The 18,774-nt window shown below is 36.3% G+C and overlaps 1 protein-coding gene across 6 annotated transcripts in view; it reads left to right on the plus strand.

The window, feature by feature from the left end:
* Positions 1–18,774, plus strand: part of GRM5 (glutamate metabotropic receptor 5) — a 705,122-nt gene that overhangs the window by 667,751 nt on the left and 18,597 nt on the right. For 2 of the 6 annotated variants that reach the window (XM_003340952.4, XM_016421984.2), the window contains exon 9: positions 13,385–13,480. The exons of the other annotated variants lie outside the window; for them this stretch is intronic. In XM_003340952.4, the coding sequence (XP_003341000.1) occupies positions 13,385–13,480 (96 nt within the window). The remainder of the gene's footprint in view (positions 1–13,384; positions 13,481–18,774) is intronic. 6 annotated transcript variants of the gene reach the window in all.

Genomic DNA, 18,774 nt, shown 5'->3' on the forward strand with positions numbered 1-18,774 from the left:
AGTAACATAACTCAGGAATTCAGTAACAGAACAAGAACATCACTTTTCCCACTATACTAGTGTCTCATCATAATTGATAGATTTTATCTATCAATCTATCAAATCCATTTCATCTTTCAAAGCTAGGCTCAGGTCACATTTCCTCCATAAATCTTTCTACCAACTTTGATTTCCCTTTCCAAACTGTCCATATTATAAAGTCAATTTTCATTTGCTTATATGCTATTTTCTAATATTCTATCATTGTTTATATATATATACATATATATATATATATATATAGTGAAGATTGGATAGTTCAACCACAATTATATTTAACAATATCTATACACACATATATATTATAGACCTTACCCCAAAGGAGTGGATGTTCCTTGAGGTCAGGGTCTATGGAATATACTTCTTAAGACATCCAATAGTGCCTAGGAGATGTTCAGTGGTGACCTATGGTGACTAGATGGTACCTGCCTTTTCAGTCTTTCCATTTTAAGGTGATTTCCAAAAGGAAAAAAAAAACAATTGTAAGAAATGAAAGCATTCATATTGTTTTTTATTACAGCAGTTGTGCCCACTCAGAGTAAAGCCAATTTAATTAAAGGAGGCTTTAAGTGCTAGCTGATGATATCAAGACTGCTGTGAATCATATTATGTGACACTACCTAACTATACTTCCCAATGTTTGCTCTACAGGGAATTTTTCTTGACCCACACTGAGGTAAATACATTCACTATAATTATGTGTGATTGTGTAATTACAACAATATGTAAGTGGTCATAATGTGTGTAGAAGAAATCTCATTCAATTTATTAGCACTAAGGGAATGTAATTACTGTATTGCAATGGACAAACAGAAAGGGTATTTCCAACAATGCACTTGGGATAATAGAGGGAAGTAGACAAAATGATTTACCAAAAGCACAGAATCTCATCTTGTCATTCCACTACTCAATAACCTCTGATGTCTCCCTATGGCCTCTAGGACCAGATACAAACTCATTTATTTGACATTTTAAAACTCATTCAACACAGCTTCAACTCTCCCTTCTAGGCTTATCACACAATAGTCCCCCTCATTTATGGACCAGTTTCTTAATCATTGCTCATGTTTGACACGCCATTTCTCATCTCAGGTGCCTCTTTGCAAGCTGTCCCCTAAACTTGGGCTGTATCCTATCCATATCTGTTTGCTTCTTAGAATCCCTAATATCCTTCAGAACTTAGCTCAGTCTCCACCTCTTGCATGAGAATTTTCCTGACTACTCAGTGTCTTCCCCCACCAAATATTTTGTATTTATATTTTTATTTTGTATATAATCTGGGTTTATCAATGTATCTACATCTCCCCTAACATATTTTAAGCTCCTTGAGAATAGGACTTTGATTTTTATTCCTAGCACCTAGCACAGTTATGGAACTTAATCAATTCTTATTGATTTATTGACACAAATATCCCCATTCTTATTATTTGCAAGGACATGGATTTCTATCACCAAGCTACACAATGGCTTCAGTATTTGGAAAGAAAATTAGGATACTATATGGGTGAGGCATGGACTCCTCCCCCAAAGAGAGAATTTCTTCTAAACTGTCACTTCAAACTCCAAATGCTGTCATGTTCAATGTGACGCACATATGTTAGATACCTAAAATGTGTAAGACCCTCTGTTGGGCACTATGTGTGTTTACTTTGTGGACCATGATCCCCAAATGATCCCCAAACCAAGGGAAACTATTTATTCAAAAACAAATGCTCATTAAGCACCAATTTTATAGGCATCTAGATGGCTCAGTGGATAATCAGGAAGACCTGAGTGCAAATCCAGCTTCAGACATTACCAGTCATGTAACCCTGGGCAAGTTACTCAACTTCCATTGCCTTAATCACAGAAGGAAATGGCAAACTACTCCAATATCTTTGTCAAGAAAGCCTCATGGACAGTGTGATCCATGGGATCATGATGAGTTGGATACAATTCAATGGCTGAGGAAGAAAATATGAAAGCTACTGTCCTAAGAACTGAGGATAAAAAGATGAAAAATGCCCTGTCCCTGCCCTTAAGGAGATTATAGTCTTAAAGAGTGGTGGTATAGTTATATACAAATAGATATAGCTCAAGGCAGAATGTGATGGAAGTAAAAGAAGAGATCTAAATAGCCTTCAGAAAATTTGAGAAATGAGAGATAATTTGAGAGGTAGGGATAGAGGAGACTTGGCTGTCAGGGAAAGCTTCATGGAAAAAGTAGATGCAGATAATGATGATATTGCTTTATATATCTCTCACAGTGTTTTCTCATATATGAGGTCAATCTGATCACCATAGAGGCACATTTTCCCACTTGCTTTTAGGATATTAAATTAACTTGTAATGACAATTGCCTCTGACCTGCAAACATCTTCAATCCCCTACTATCAAACGGTTTTGCAAACTTCATGGAAATGAAAACCCAAGAAACCTAGGCATCTGTGATTTCATTCTACCTTCCCAGCAATTCCTTCTTGTATAGATGAAGGTAGGCTAGAAAGAACACTTAGTTTGCATTTCTGGATTCTAATTCTCTGCCTCATGCTTGGGGTCGAGATAAAAATAATTTTGTAAAGACCTGTACTATGATGCAGAAACCCAATATCCTTAACCGGACAGGTCTAGAGATTAACAGACTTCTAACCAGTCTTTTGGACTTTTATAACTGTCTACAATAATGTGAAAATATTAAGTGGGAAAAGAAAAACTTCTAGTTTTTACTGTCATATACAAAAGCGTGGTAGGCATCTTGAGGGCTGGCTCTTAGTAGCCGAGACAATCTATAAACTATCTGTTCAATATAATACTGTAAGTTTCTCAAGTGGTTCTATTATTTATATTTGAACTGTAGTTATCAAATTCATAGGAGCAAAGCAAAATTTTCTATCCTCTTCTCTCTTCTTTGAAGAAGTCTGGTCAGTCTGACCACCATCAAGCCACATTCTCCCACTGGCCTTTAGGCTTGTATATTGACTTGTAGTGACAGTTGTCTCCACCTGGTTATAGAACATTGTATATGCTATTAGACTTGATGGATGTGTTGATTAATCATGTTGAACTGCTTTCTCTCTCTTTTTTTTCTTTGTAACAATAGATGACTCTTTTGGAAAGGGAGAAGGGAGGAAAATATTTGGAAATGAAAGTGATGCAACAAAATTCAATTTTTTTTTTAAATTGTGCATCACAAAGTGGAAGTATCAGGTCTAGAAGCTAATAATTTCTCTAATTAATCATAGTTACAATGCCATTTATAAAGCATTTTTACTCCAAGATGCCCTCTAATATCTTTGCCAAGAAAACCCCAAATGTGGTCACGAAGAGTTGGACATGACTGAAGACACTAAATAAAACATTTATACTGCTTACTATATACCAGGTACTAGGATACATTCTTTGTAATTATTATCTCATGTGATCCTCACAATAACCTTGGGAGGTAGGCGCTGCCATTATCCCCATTTTACAAATGAGAGAACTGAGGCAAATGGAAATTAAGTAACTTGCCCAGGGTCACACAGCCAGCAAGTATCTGAGGCTAAATTTGAACTCATGTCCTTTTGACTCCAGGACGAGCAGTCTATCTACTGTGCCAAATAGTGCATAACTCATTGCACATCTATGGTTTCTGACACTATGTCATCCTGTTTGATAATAATGAATGGTGACCAGGAGAGAGGAGTTCTGAAGATGGAGGGAAATAAGAGAAAGGAATAAGCATCTATCTATCCCTTACTATGTGCCTAGCATTGTGCTATGTGCTTTTTACAAATAGTATCTCATTAGAAATTCATGACCCTGAGAGGTAGGTGCTATTATTATTATTCCCATTTTACAGCTGAGGAAACTGACACAGCCAAGTAAGTGTTTAAAACCAAATTTGAACTTGGTTCTTCCTGACTCCAGGTCCAGAACTCTATCCACTTCACCTGTAGCTATCTCCATAAGGTACCATACATACTAGCAGCATAAGGCACTGGAAGAATCAAGCAGCCACTTTATTCCAGGTGGAATGTTTGTGAGAAGGAATGTTAGCACATGGTTTTTATCTTGATAAATCTTATTCTAAAACCTTCTCTCATGGTACCAATATAATTTCCTTTTAAGAAAAAGAAGGAAGTGATTTCAGTGTTGTCTTAATAAATACCAGTTTGTCTTCCTTATTTTCTCCCTATGTTTTAGTTTAAAAGCTTATGGTGAAAGAATAATGATGATCGTCAAAAATTCAGTATTGCAAAATACTGATGGTGAAATGAGTAACAGTGGTAAAACAAAGTGTCCTTTCAAAAAAGCCATTATTTCAAATTATTCCTCTTTTAAAGCATGTCCCCATTACAAATGGAATGAAGACATCCTTTGGTATTTTTTTGGAAGCCAAGAGAAAACTCTTCATCAATGGGACATTGAATCTAGGGTTTATGATTAAAGCCTTTTAAATTCATCTTCATTAAACTGGCAGCTTTTAAAATAAAACAACGTACTAATCATTTATAAAGAAATAATTTGTGCCTTCATAGTCATTGTCATCAAATGAGAAAGTGAATGGCATGGGACTTGGTGTCTGTCCAGCTGGGATTGACTTTCTGCTCAGCCACTAAATACCCACATAACCCTGGAAAGTTCACTAGATCTCAATCACCTCAATTTCCTTTAAAGTAAAGATGTTGGATGAGGTGATTTTTGAGATCCTTTCCAACTCAAAATCCTGAGATCATATGATTTTTGCCTAACTGAACTCCAAAATACCTTCAGACCCAAAGTGACCATTCTTTATTGTTTCATTTCTAAATGAATTATTGGATAAGAAGCAATTGAGTGGAACAGAAGATGGAGTGTCAGTCCTGGAGTCAGGAAGACTCATCTTCTTGAGCTTAAATCTGGCCTCAGGCAGTAGCTATGTGAGCCTGAGCAAGTCACATAATCATTTTTGCCTCAGTTTTCTCATCTTTAAAATGAGCTGGGGATGGAAATGGCAAAACACTCCAGTATTTTTTGCCAAGAAAACCCCATGAAAAATATAGTCCATGGAGTCACAAAGAGTCTACTACAACTAAATGACTGATCAACAAAAATACCCATTTTGAGGGGCATAATGAAAGTATTACTGCTTTGGAAATTAGGAGACCTGGGTTCTAATCCTGACTGCAATATACTTACTAGCTGTTTCATCTTGGGCAAGTCATATAGCCTCAGCAAGCCTTTTGCCTCACTTTTATTCAATAGAGCTGGACTAGATCCTAGATCAGAGATTCTTAATCTTTTTTGTATTATGAATCCTATTGGCAATATGGCAAAATCTGGGGATTCCTTTTCTGTATATTTTAATATATAAAATAAAATACATTAGAGTAAAAAAGAAATCAAAGGTTAGTAAAAAGGGGTATATTTTGGACCCCCTAAATATATACATAGATTCTTTGGAGATCTGTGGATCCCAGTTTAAGAATCTGAATTAGATGATCTCTAAGGTCTTTTGTTTCCTCTAAACTTTATTGCTCCAGAGTTCTACAATGAAATCATCTCTAGGGCTCTTTCTAGCTCTCAATGGCTATAGTTCCAGAGGATCCTGAGGTCTCAAACCCCCAAATCATGTCAGAATGATGACTACAGCATCTATGGAAATAGATCAATCTCCCTCTTTTAAACTATGTTAGAAGAAGAAGGGAGTCATGGAATGTCAATGTCACCCATCAGTTGTGGTATATGAATATACCAGCAAAGCCTTAACATATCAATTAGTTATCATCAGGTAGGGAGCACCTGTTTGCTGATCTACAATATGGAACCCGTTGTTCCTATGGGAGAGAAAAGATGAATGATTGGTGCCTTTTCAGAAAAAAAAATTTATCTCCTTTCTACATTCCAATCTGTATGCCAAGGATGCTATCTTCCCCAAAGCATCTCATCCCTATTGCTGAAATGCTTCCAACTGTTCTCAAACCCTATGACACCCTATGAACCATCTTCTCTGAGTCCTTCCCAGGTGGCCTTCCTTTATTCCAGCCTTCAATAATTTTCTATGCACCCATAAAATTCTATTTTGTACTATTATTCAAGTATGCATTGTCATTCCTCCCATGCCTTCTTCTTCCCCATCAGATTGCATTCTTTTTGAAAGCAAGGGCTTATTTTTCATTAATCTTTGCCTCTCCTCCAGAGTTTAGCATGGTTCTTTGCATTTTGAGGGTGCCTTAAAATGTTTGCCAAATTGTTTGAATAAAACTTAGGTCCTGTCTTCAATGAGCTTAGGTTCTAAGTAGATTATAAAGTCCCTGAAGACTTTAATTACTTTCCTGTAAATTTGTGCTTTCTCACTCACTTAGAACAGACAAATTAGATTCCCTGGTAGATTTTCAAGATTTCATAAATATTGGCTCAGGATGTTGTTTTCTTGAGCTATTAGTCACATCCTTTCTCCCCCAGCCTGACATTTTTAGATGATTCTCTTTGGTACATTACCAGGACTGAGTGAAACTACTTTTCTAACATTTTAAGCCATAGGATTTTCTGGAACAAAGAGACCACAATTTCACATATTTACTTATGAATAAAGTGGGGTTTTTTGTTTTGTTTTACAGAAACAGAAGTTGTCAATTATCTTTGGTTCTTTGCATTATTAGAATTTGGTTAAATATTCTCCCCTGGTTCTTTCCTTTTTAAATCATAGCTGTGCAGACACTATCCTTAGTTCAACTAGAACTGATCTCTGGCTTTTAAAACTTGAAGGACTAGGCCTTTGAAAGTTGTAAGTAAATCAGCTTTCTGTCAGCTATCCAGGTCCACATACAGTCTGCATCTGAGTTGTCTTCCCTTTAAGATCATGCTGTAATCCACACATCAGCACTCATTGCTTTCTATCCTTTCTCTGATGGACAAAAGGACCCGTCTAATACAATTTAGTGTCATACTCGGAGCGAGGGGGAGATTCAAAGAGGTGACTTCTGGGTTTTTTTACAGATGGCCATCACAAGACAAAATTCACCATATTTGATTGGGCTGAACAGTACTGTGTTTATGCAAGTCTTTAAAGTAACTGAGCTTTTCATGAGCCTAGAATGGAAATTCCTTAAAGGTTGGGGCAGTTACACATTTTCAGTTTTGTATTCTGAGTGCCTAGACCAGGGTCTCTCACATAATATGTGCTTAATAAGTGAGTATACAACAATTGTGGAATGTCACATTTAGTCCTCAATACCACTGTGCAAGTTAGGTGGCAGAGTCATGATATTATCCATTTTACAGATTTTGGTATAGGACTACCTGGGTTTGTATTTTGACTTGGCTATTTACTATGTGATCTGTCTTTTCTTCATCTGTAAAGAAGAGATAATAATGTGTGATATGGTGAAAATATGTTTAAAATCCAAGAACTTGAGTTCAAATCCCCTTCTGTCACTTACCACCTTGATCTAGTCCTTGATTACTTATCCATAAAATGAGGCAATCATTCTAGATGGTCTCTAAGACCCAACTTACTGCCCATCATACTTATACCATTTTGAGGATCAACTGAGATAAAAGTAAAGAAATCCCTTTGTGACTCATAGAGCACTCTTTCAAATGTGGTCTATTCAAAGGATACTAGATTTCAAATTGGAAAGGACCAAAGAGGTCACCTTATTCAACTGGACTCACTTTACAGATGAGGAAACTGAGGCCAAGAGAACAACTTACCCAAAATCACACAGGTGCAATGTGGCAGTCCTGGAATTCAAGTCAAGGTGCTGTGATTCCAAAAATCAGTGTCTTTTCACCTAACCACATTCCCATCTTATGAGCACTATTAGATTTTTCATGACCCAACTGTCTATGCCTCCTCAGGATGCAGATAACTGTAAGGGTAATTTTAGGATTGTGACTTAATCTAAATTAATTTGATCACAAGGGAATATCCCAAATAAAATACCTATGTCAGTTTGAAATTTTTATGGTGTAATTATGGTATTATGGTATAATTTATATTAATTAATATAGAGGGAAGGAATTAAGGAGAAGAGAGAGGGAAAGGGTATAGGATTTCTCCTATATAGGTATAGCCTGGCCTGTGCTAGGGGGAGTTCAAAGACCTCTGTCACGAGGTCTTTTCAGAAGATTAGAGGCTTTCCTAAGAGGATAGTGTTTTGGAAGATAAAGGAGAAAAGAATCAGCCTAAACTCCAAGAGAGCTCAGTGAAGATGCCTCACCTGAACTAGGCTACTAAGCTTCTCCCAGTAGTGTATCAAGGAAACTCAGCGCCAAATCCAGACAAATAGCTGCTGCCACACCAAGATGCCAAGATGCTCAGAACGCTGCCGCCAGCCACCTCTCCGTGCAAAGAGCACGGAGGGAGGAAGTGACATGAAATATATAGACCATTTTTACATCACTTTCCTGCATCTCACATGTACCATTGGTAGCTTATCTTTGACATAGGATAACCAGGGGGTCTATCCAATTGTTTCTGATTTGTCATTTGATAGCACATGTCTGTCATAGTCCATCCTTCTCAATACTCAATCCTTAAGTAGGGGTGTAGACATTCCCGTTTTGTTAGACTAAGCCGGGTGGAATAGATCTAAAATTCACATAACTAAGAAAGAACATGAATCTATACAATTATGTCTATAAAAATATAACCCTTAAAACAGCATAAATATTAATATTTTTAAAATATCTACTTATAACAACATGATACAACAGTGTTTAAAGAACACCTACTCACATATTATGTAACTTACTGAACTTCAGCTGTAATCAAACAGTAGTTATTTCTAATATTTCATACCAGATTAAGCACAAGAAAAAAATTCACCCACCCTGAATATTTTCTGAATGCCCAAAGCCTTCTAGCCTATATGACCAGATCCAGCTAATACTCCTGATTCTAGACTATAGTTTAGACATTAAAAACTCTAAGGATACTTTCTACTGCTATAGGCATTAATTCCCTGCTTTTAGTTCTAATTGCCCCTATTAAAGAACCTTCTCTTTTACTTCAGTCTCTCGATCCTGGAACATAAAGTCCCTGCATCTTCTTTGCAAGAAGGGACCCACCTTCTTTTCCTGCCGATCTTCTCAGTTCCTGTACTTTCTCACTCATTACTGGCAAAAAGAGTTTTATATGTGTAAGAGGGTGATGGTGGGGTGGGAAATTTTCTGGAAGAGTCATAATTATTTATATCTTTAGCCTGACTCATCTAGGATAACCCTATCCAAATAAATACAGTTTCACTACAGACCACAAACTTAATCATCATTCCTCCTCCTTTTTTTTTTAACTCTTACCTTCTATCCTAGAATCAATACTGTGTTTTGGCTCCAAGGCAGAAGAGCAGTAATGGCTAGACAATGGAGGTCAAGTGACTTGCCCAGAGTCATACATCTGGGAAGTGTCTGAGGCCAGATTTGAACCCAAGACCTCCTGTCTCTAGGCCTGGCTCTCAATCCACTGAACTACCTGGCTGCCCTCCCTCCTCCTTTTTTATCATGCCTAATTTACAATTAATTACTTAAATGTCTACATTCAATCACCATAGCATTTCTTTAAGAGATTTTTTTTACTGATTCTTTAAACATCATCCTCTTTTTTGTGATTCACAATTCACTTATTAATTATCTACTTAGATTAAAAAAAAACACCATTCAAAGGGCTAGAGATAAAACCAGAAATTAAAAACAATTCATGTTTTCAGGGAGCTTATATGCTACTGAATATATTCCAACAGGATTGAACAAATCAGAGCAGCTTTCCTGTGGTTTCCTCATAGGTAGAGAAATAACTCCCAGCACTTTAAAATACTACTTACTTCACAGGATTGCCAAGAAAATATGCTTGGAGAATTCAAATCATTAAATAAACATAAGAATTTTTTGTTCATTGATATTCAATGAGAGAGAGAGAAAAAACTCCTAGAAATGCAGATCTTTACCTACATTAAGTATCATTACTATCAAGTAGTCTTGACTAAGTCAAGTAGTATGAGCTTCAATTTCTCCATTTTTGCAAATCTGGGAAATTGAGACTTGGAGAGATGAAGTAATTTGTTCAGGGACATACATGCCAGAGTCAATTCAAAATGAGCCACTGATTTTTTGTCTAGTATTCAGTCTACACTACCTTGCCATATTATCATCATTATTAACATCATCATCTTTACATTAATAATAGTGATAACATGATAAAAGAATTTGCATTTTATAATAACACATATAGTAAAATATTATTAAAATAATAGTAACAATAAATGAGCATGCTTCTCCATACTGCTATCTATTGAGCTGTCAAGTGATGATAAAATAACAATATAATGATAACAAAACTAACATTTATATAGCCCTTTAAGGTTTGCAAAGTGCTTTACAAGCATTAATCTTCACAACAATGATGAGAGGCATAGGCTAGGGTTATGCCCATTTTACAGAAGAGGAAACCAAAATAGAATCTAAGTGACTTTTCCAGGAACAAATGACTAGCATACATTTGAAATCAGATTTTAATTCAAATCTTCCTGAAATCAGGTCCAGTACTCTATCCATATATCCCCTAGCTGAGTTCAGGAGGATGTGCTAACTTCTTACTTAATATATTTTCATAATTAAAGAGAAAGAAGGTGAGAGGAGGGAAGACAGTGAAATAGTAGAAAGTATTTCCCTACTATGTATCTCATTTTAGGTGTTACTGGAATCAGTATTTTCAGCAAAAATTTATTAAGGGTTTCTTATGTGTAAAGCATTCTGATAGAGATAGAGATTACAAAGATAAAAAATTTTAAGTCTATCCATCCCTCAAGAAGCCTACATTCTACATTGCTCTAGAGTTTTCTAAAGCACCTTATGTGAGAAGCACTAGATTTTGAATCAATAGGTATGGCTATGAGTTTGAGATTTGAGACATATCTCTATGTCCTTGGGCAAATCACTTGGGCTATCCGGGCCGTAGTTTCTTGATCTGTAGAAAGAAAGGATTTGCTCCTATGATCTCATTTGATACTTGCAAAATCTCATGAGATTGATAGAGAAAGGAGTCATTATCTACAGTTTTTAGATTCAGAACCTGAGAGTTTGAGCGATTTACCCAACAGCTTGCTACGATGTAGTTACCAGGCTAGGTCTCAGGTCCAGAACTTCTGATTTCAAAGCCAGAGTTTCTACCATTCTCCATTGTGGCTTACATATTTCTATAGGTGTTTCAATGTTCAAAGACACTATTATATGTATAATGCTTGATTATCTCTGGAAAAAGTGCTTGGGAGAATAACAACAAAGAAAACCTGTCCCCTTTGGCAGAAAATTTTCCTGCTCTTACACTAGCTTCAAATTTATAAATAAGCAACTGATAGCCTAAGATTTCCTACAGTTAAATCAAAGCCAAAATTCATGAATGTGGGCAGCCAACTGCAGCTATTTAAAGCATCATTAGTTACCTTGAACAGGGCAGTGAGAGCAAATGAATGAAAACTGAATGGTCTGAACATAGAGCCAAGGTAGCTATTACTAATTCACAGTCAATCAAACCACATCCTATCTGAAGGCACAAACAAGTTTTTCAGCCCAATTTTAATGGATCCCCAACCTTGTTTTGCATTCAAGAAATGAGGAAAAGGTTCTATAATCAAAGGAACTTCTTGCTACCTTAGAAAGAAGTTGTGTTTGAGACCCACTTTAGCTTCATGTTTTCTCAGAATTGGTAACTTGAAAGTTTTTCCTGGTGTTTTGAAGTGCTGGATTAGGATTGAGAAAACCTGAATTCCTGTTGTATTTGCAGTGGATAGAATGCTGAACCTGATGTCTGGAAGACTCATCTTCCTGAGTTCTAATCTGGCCTCAGACACTGACACTGATTTTGTGACTGATTTTGGGCAAGTCACTTAACCCTGTTTGTCTGTTTCTCATCTGTAAAATAAGTTGGAGAAGAAAATGGCAAACCACCCCAGTATCTTTGACAAGAAAAGTCCAAAAAGGATCACAAGGAGTATGACTCAATTGAAATAACTGAATAACAACTACAAACACGTTACTTAAACTCTTGTGACCTTGTTCTGATCATGTACAAAGCAGAGAAAATAATACTTTTATCTCCATGCAGGTAGAAGTTTGAACCAGATAGCCAGTCACTTGAAGTAAAGAATTGGACTAGGTAGTTGCATCCAACTCTGAGAGAAGGGAAGTGACTCAGTCATTGACTCAGCCAGCTCACAGCTCTATGTGATCTTAAATAAGTCATTTCAATTCTGTGAAATGTAAATAAGAACACTTGCCATACCTAGTTCAGGTATGTGAATCCTCACAGGGCTATTGAACCGATCCAAAAACAGAGTAATATAGGCAACAGCCAGGTATAGTGTAGTGCAGTCATATCAGACTGTGGGCTGCATATTGACTTAGTTTTAAATTATAATATTGTCAATGTCTTAGTATATTTTTATTTATGTTCTTAAATATTTCCCAATTATATTTTAATTTGATTCCAGACACACTTGGGAGAATTGTCAGCTACATGATGCTCATGAGTTAAATGTTCGTTACCTCTGATAGAGTACCTATTGTACTAGAGTCACAAAAACCTGGATTCAAATATCTACTTCTTTATGTGAATTATTCTCCATGTTGGTAGGAGCTCTCACAATAATCGAATCATAAAAGAGGGCCTCCACAACAGTAAAAGGTCTTTGATATAACTTGTGACCATAATTTGAAAATTATAAAGTACCATATGAATTTAAAAATGTTTGAAAAAAATAAAATTTGTCTTGTGAATTGTGAAATTTGTCTTTGAAATGAAGTATTCAATACCTTCGGAGGAGTGTTATACTATATTTTCACACAGAGGGGCTTATAAGATCCAGACTTGTTAGGTTAGGTGTCCTTCCACTGACAGCTAACTTCAGTTACATAATAGTTCGAGAAGGGATCTGTCTTAGATGTCTTTGAATCCCAATGGTTCAAAATAATATCCAGCACACAGTAGTAGCTCAGGAAGTGTGGGTTAATGATAATGATCTTACTGAAGATTAGTAAGACACTAAAACTAGATTGATTTAATGATGTCTTAACCAAATAATAGATATAAATTGCACAGTCTATCAAAAAAAACCAATACATAATCAGGGCACAATACCTTTAGGTACTTAATGATATTTTCATAATATAAAATAGGTATCTGAGAGTGATTATTAGATTGAGAAGAAAACAAGCTGGCCTAAGGTTTCCTGCTGCCTTCTAAGACTGTGGACTCTTAATGGGGGGTTGACTGGATCCTTTGGAAAAACCTGTATTCTGGACCCTCTTCCAAATACCTCTCTTCATATTGGTTCTTCCAACACCCAGCTGCCCAGCACACAATCACCTCTTTCTCTTTGCTCCTGTCGTTGTCATGATTCATTAGGTACAAAGGCAGGAGACTGGCCCAGAACAAGTCGGAAATAGAGTGTTTCACCCCCAAAGAGAGTATGGGGAATGGTGGGAGAGCAACCATGAGCAGGTAAGCAAACAGTGAGTGGCCTGAGGCAGTGTGGAATGTCTGTGAGTAAGAGGAGCCAGTGGGCTAGACCCCAGCCCAGATCCTCAGCCTGTATTAACTGTGCTTCTCATCCAGTACGTCCAACATCTTTGGCCACCACTGATTCTCTATGTCTGTTTGGGTCACAAAACCCCTCGGGGCCATTCTCATCATGAGAACTTCATGTCTAAAATGCTATTCTCACGCAGAGTAGTGTGCTTTGCATGCCTAAATGTGAAACCCAGGGGTGTGACTTAATGGTGCCCTGCTTTGGAGTGGAGACTGGAAACAGGAGGAAATTGCAAGGATTTTATATCACAGACTGAGCTGAGCACTGTGTAAGCTGATACAGAAGCCAATGACTAATGGCCCCTAGACCAATCTGGGATTGAGTCTGATGCTCTTTCTGAGGCCAGGATGACCATTGCTGTAGTAAGCCAGTGAATTGGTAGGGGTGAAGATACCTTCCCAGTGCTAAATGAGATGAACAAGCTTTCCTATGGCTCTGGTAGATGCACAGCTCCTTTTCTTATTGTATGTTCTGTCTAAATTGTACCTGTCACTGAGCTGTGCATGTGTCTTGGTAATGGTTCACCCCCTAGCTGGAATCTTTCCAGGATCTGTGACCTTCTTGAATCTGGATGTGTTGCATGAGTTTAAAAATTGCTAAATTGCATGGATGTACGTGTCCAAAAATGAATTGTTTGGGGGAAAAGACTTCTACAAGATCACTTGAGGTCAGTGTTCTGGGAGTTTGTGAACAGAAGTATGGATTGACCACTCACACATCTGGCTTTGCTAAAAACCTTGGGTTCTAAGACATTCCCTAATTGTGAAATGACACAGAAGCATAGAACTGAAGTATCCGCAGATGCAAGAAAAATCATAGTACAGATGAGAGCAGACCTGTTTGTTGACTTCTTTTTATTTTTTCCTTTTCTACTGGGGCTGTGAGGAAATCTATGTTCAGAAAAGACTTCAAAAGAGATAATATTGTGGAGCTTTTCATACCAGCTTTTGATTTTGTTTTCTCTTTAGTGGGTCTCTTCAGAATGGGCAACCATTTTCTCACATACTATCATATAATATCCAATTTTCCTTAACCTCTGAGATACTTGAGACTACTTTTATACAAGGAAAACATCCAGAGGGGAATCATCCCTATAATACTACATCATGTTAAATCAAGGGCCCTTAGCCTTTCTGTGTGTCACAGACTTCTCTGGTGGTTTGGTGAAACCTGTAGACCTCATCTCTGGATAATATTTTCAAATGCATAAAACAAAACAGATACAAACAAACAAAACAAAAAATTATATTAAAATAGTTTTCAAAATATTTTTTTTCAAGTTCATGGACCCTATTTAAGTGTCTGTCCTAGAAGATCCATGAGGTCATTCTTGTAACAACCCCAGGAATTTAGCTTTGATTCTGGGCAGGTCTAAGATGATCGTAAAGATTCCTGCTCTTCAGATATCAAAATGGATTCGCATACCCAGTCTCCTTGCCCCAAGAAAACATCAGAATTAGATAGATCAAAATGTCACATGAAGTTATTCAGGGGGAGCCAAATTGGAAGACATATGAAGCATCATTTATCATATTAGTACAATAAGTTAGAAGCTGAATAGCTCTAAGGAAGGTTTATGGAAGTGTATCACCACTATCACACCTGGAGTAATGTGATTAACTACCCACTAGTTTAATATAATAGCTCACTTCTTGCATGAGATATACTAATATCTACTCAGTCTTTGGGTGAATCAACCTGCCCTATTCTCACCGGGACAAATCTAGCTTCACAGGGATAAATCACACATGGTTACATTTAAAGATTCTCAGAATCCTAGAAGTAACATTATTGAAGTAATAAATTTCTTCTATTCACTATTCTATTTATTCTATTTCTTGATCCTATATTAAAAAAATATATTATATATATTTTTTTCTTTTCATACAACTGGACATTCATAATAATTAAACTTATGGATCTTTTTAAAGTAACCATTTAGTTAGCAATAATGCAAAATAAATAAAATTATCATTGATTCTCATATATTAAATCAACTGTATATATAATAAAATATATCTGAGTCCACATTTAATTTAGATTTATATGTTCCCAGCAATATATTTAGTACCTGTGAGGGAAAGTGGGCATACTCATACAGGAACCTTTCAGGGAAACACATGAGGGAACAAAACCTATGTTTCTATGATAATTTATATCTCTGGATTATAAGATTTGGTGTCATTAGCCCATTTAGTAATATCTGCCAAAGAAATCTCCATCTCTTCTTTCTTCTTGATGATCCTCAATGCTCTTTAGTTGGGGAAATCCTCTTCTTTAAATTAACATTTCCAAGCTCCGTCAACTTACAATCATTCTTAAATGAATGTTTACAAAGTGTTTCCTCTGAAGAGCAGTTTCCTTTGTTAGAGAACTGAAAATCTTTTCTGAGTATCTTTCAGTTATCCAGTTAGCCACTCTTTGCTGACTCAGAAGGTCCACTGTCCATTCAGAACTGAGATCCTAGGAACACAGCTCTTATTTACTCTTTAAGCCAGGAAAGCAAATTTAGCCAGCTCACTAACACACAAAGCAGCTGCAAAGGTCCCTCTGTTTTTCTTTCTCAGACCAGAGGTAGAAACAAAGGGCAAGCAGCTTCCTTTTTCTCCAACTCTAGGTTGTGCTGAAGGTCAATAGCTGTCACTTAGTCTTCTGGTCACTTAGTAGGTTACTGCTCTGGTCAGTTTCAGGGAAATGTTCCCAAGAGTCAAAGAAATATATTGGGAAGCATAGAATTTACTGAGAGCCATTGTAATGATAACTTGGCACAGAGGTCCACAAAACAAGCAGACATTTCCTTATTCTAGACTAACAAGACAGCCAGATACAGTGGAACAAATAAGAATTGCCATTCTGCTAGATGCTGCTGGCAGCAAATGCTGTTTCCTGTTAACCTCTTACAAATACAGAAAATTCACAAGTGTATATGAAATGGACTGAAGAAGGGAACAATTTCCTTTTGGACCAAGGCTTTATCCCAACAAAACTTGAAACAATTCTTACCTTTTAATTCTAGAACTTCCTACTAAATTGTGTCAATAGTACTCAATTCCAAGTAATACAATACAGAAAAAAATGTTAAGTACTACAGCATTAGACAAATATTTCAATATGTAGCTTCTGTGCAAAACAGAAAACTCAAAAATTTAATTAAAAGCAATAAAAAGTATCCCTAAATCAAGCATATATTAGAAATTATAGATACTCTTAATCATTAAATAAAAATAAAAACCAAAATTTAAGTTGGTACAAGAAGTCATATCAGTACAAAGAACAAAATAATTCAGCATCAATCAAAAACTTGCTTTAAGGGCTTAAGAAGAAAAGAAACCAAAAGAGAGGGTGAACATCCAAAGAAAAAGAATGAGAAAAAAAATTGTGCTCATCTCTATGGTCACCAGAAGTATAAAACAAAGAAAACACAAATTGGTTCAAGTGTGGAACAGACAGCTTTTGTTCCTTAGTATAATGAAGAAAGAAATGGGGGTGACTGAAATTAACTTTTCTCAAAACTGAGAAGTGGCAGAACTGATAAGAGCTGTAATTTTTCACTCACATGCTTTAAGATAGCCCGTGAATTATGACCAAAACATTTCAACCAGATTCCTCTCTGGTACAAGCCTGATGCCAGTTTTCTTAACAGAAGGAATCACATCTACTAATAAAACATGAGAACAACAGAAACTCCTCCAAATTTCAGCCAGTTGCATATTTATGTACTTCATACCATATCCATAGTTTATATGACTAATATTAAAATTATAAAGAAAAAGAAAAAAATTGACCATGGAACAAAAAAAAATGTGTCTGATGCCTCTAGTTGTAGAAGTAAACCATGAGTTGAAAACTGAGGCAAAATCTTTAAGATAATTAATAAAGACAGTGCAATCTTCACTGTGTTCTTCAATAATTACCAAACTGATATTGATGGCTCTTTATACATCTGGGGCATTTTAACACATTGGAATTGTAAAAAGTACTCAACATTGTACTATGTTTAGCACATAGTAGGGACTTATATAAATGTTCATCTCCTGCCTCTTCCCCTAACAACAACTATCTCGCTGTGTGGTTGTTAGGATCAAATGAGATAATATTTATAAAGGACTTAGTATAATGATATTCACTTAGTAGGTGCTTAATAGTATTGCCTTCTTCTTCCATAAATATCAGATGCTTAATAAATGCTTGTTAATTGAATTATATGCAACTAGAGTAGAAGGTATTTCATTCTCATTAATCATACACTATTCTTTGCTTTAGTGGTAAGTGCACTTGTATCTCAAAATGTTAGAATTTTTGTTAATGTGGAATAGTTCATTCCTTGAAATAACTGCATTTTCCTGTCAACACAGAAGGATATGATTTTTTATGATCTTTATTCATTCCTTCTGCAAAATTTACCAAGTACTGCTCTCCCAGCCCCTCTATGAGTTTGGGATGACAAACATTAACACCATTTTTCTGACAATGAGAGGGTAAGTGAGAGTTAATGAGAAGCAGAGAAGGACTCAGATGCAGGCCAGGTCTGATTCCAATGAGCACTAAAATATGCCTGCCTCATTTGGAGGGCCAGAGAGTACTTCCAACATGTGAATTACAGGGCTGGAGTAAATTTCAGGATGAAAAGATTTTGGACGGTTGTTAAAAAAAAAAACGGAGTTGGGAGCAACTAGGTGGTTCAAGGAATTGAGAGCAAGACCCAAAGACGGGAGGTCCTGGATTCAGATGTGACCTCAGACATTTCCTAGCTGTGTGACCCTGAACAAGTCCTTTCACTGCCACTGCCTACCACTCTTCTGCCTTGGAACAAATATACAATTGATTCTATGGCAGAAGGTAAGAGTTAAAAGAAAAAAAAAAAAGCTTGGAATGAAGCCTAGAGAAGAGTATGTGTAAGGCAATGTGCTAGATAATAGGAACAAGAAGATAATATAATACATAGCTTCTACCCTCAAAGAGCTAACTTTCCCCTGGAAGACAGAAGAACATGGAAAGGGCTGAAGGAGGGAATCTATAGATAATCAATTTTCATAATACTGAATCTGGATTATATAATAAAAATGGAAAGTTAATAAATTATGCAGCAGAGTAATATAAATTGTTTAATAAGTAATTAAGGCAAATAGATTGCATAATATAGTAAATTAATCATTATACACATCAGTTCTAGTGTAACACCCTCCTCATATTGTCATGGATCCCC

This window comes from Monodelphis domestica, chromosome 4 (assembly GCF_027887165.1).
Source record: "Monodelphis domestica isolate mMonDom1 chromosome 4, mMonDom1.pri, whole genome shotgun sequence".
NCBI classification, from domain to species: domain Eukaryota; kingdom Metazoa; phylum Chordata; class Mammalia; order Didelphimorphia; family Didelphidae; genus Monodelphis; species Monodelphis domestica.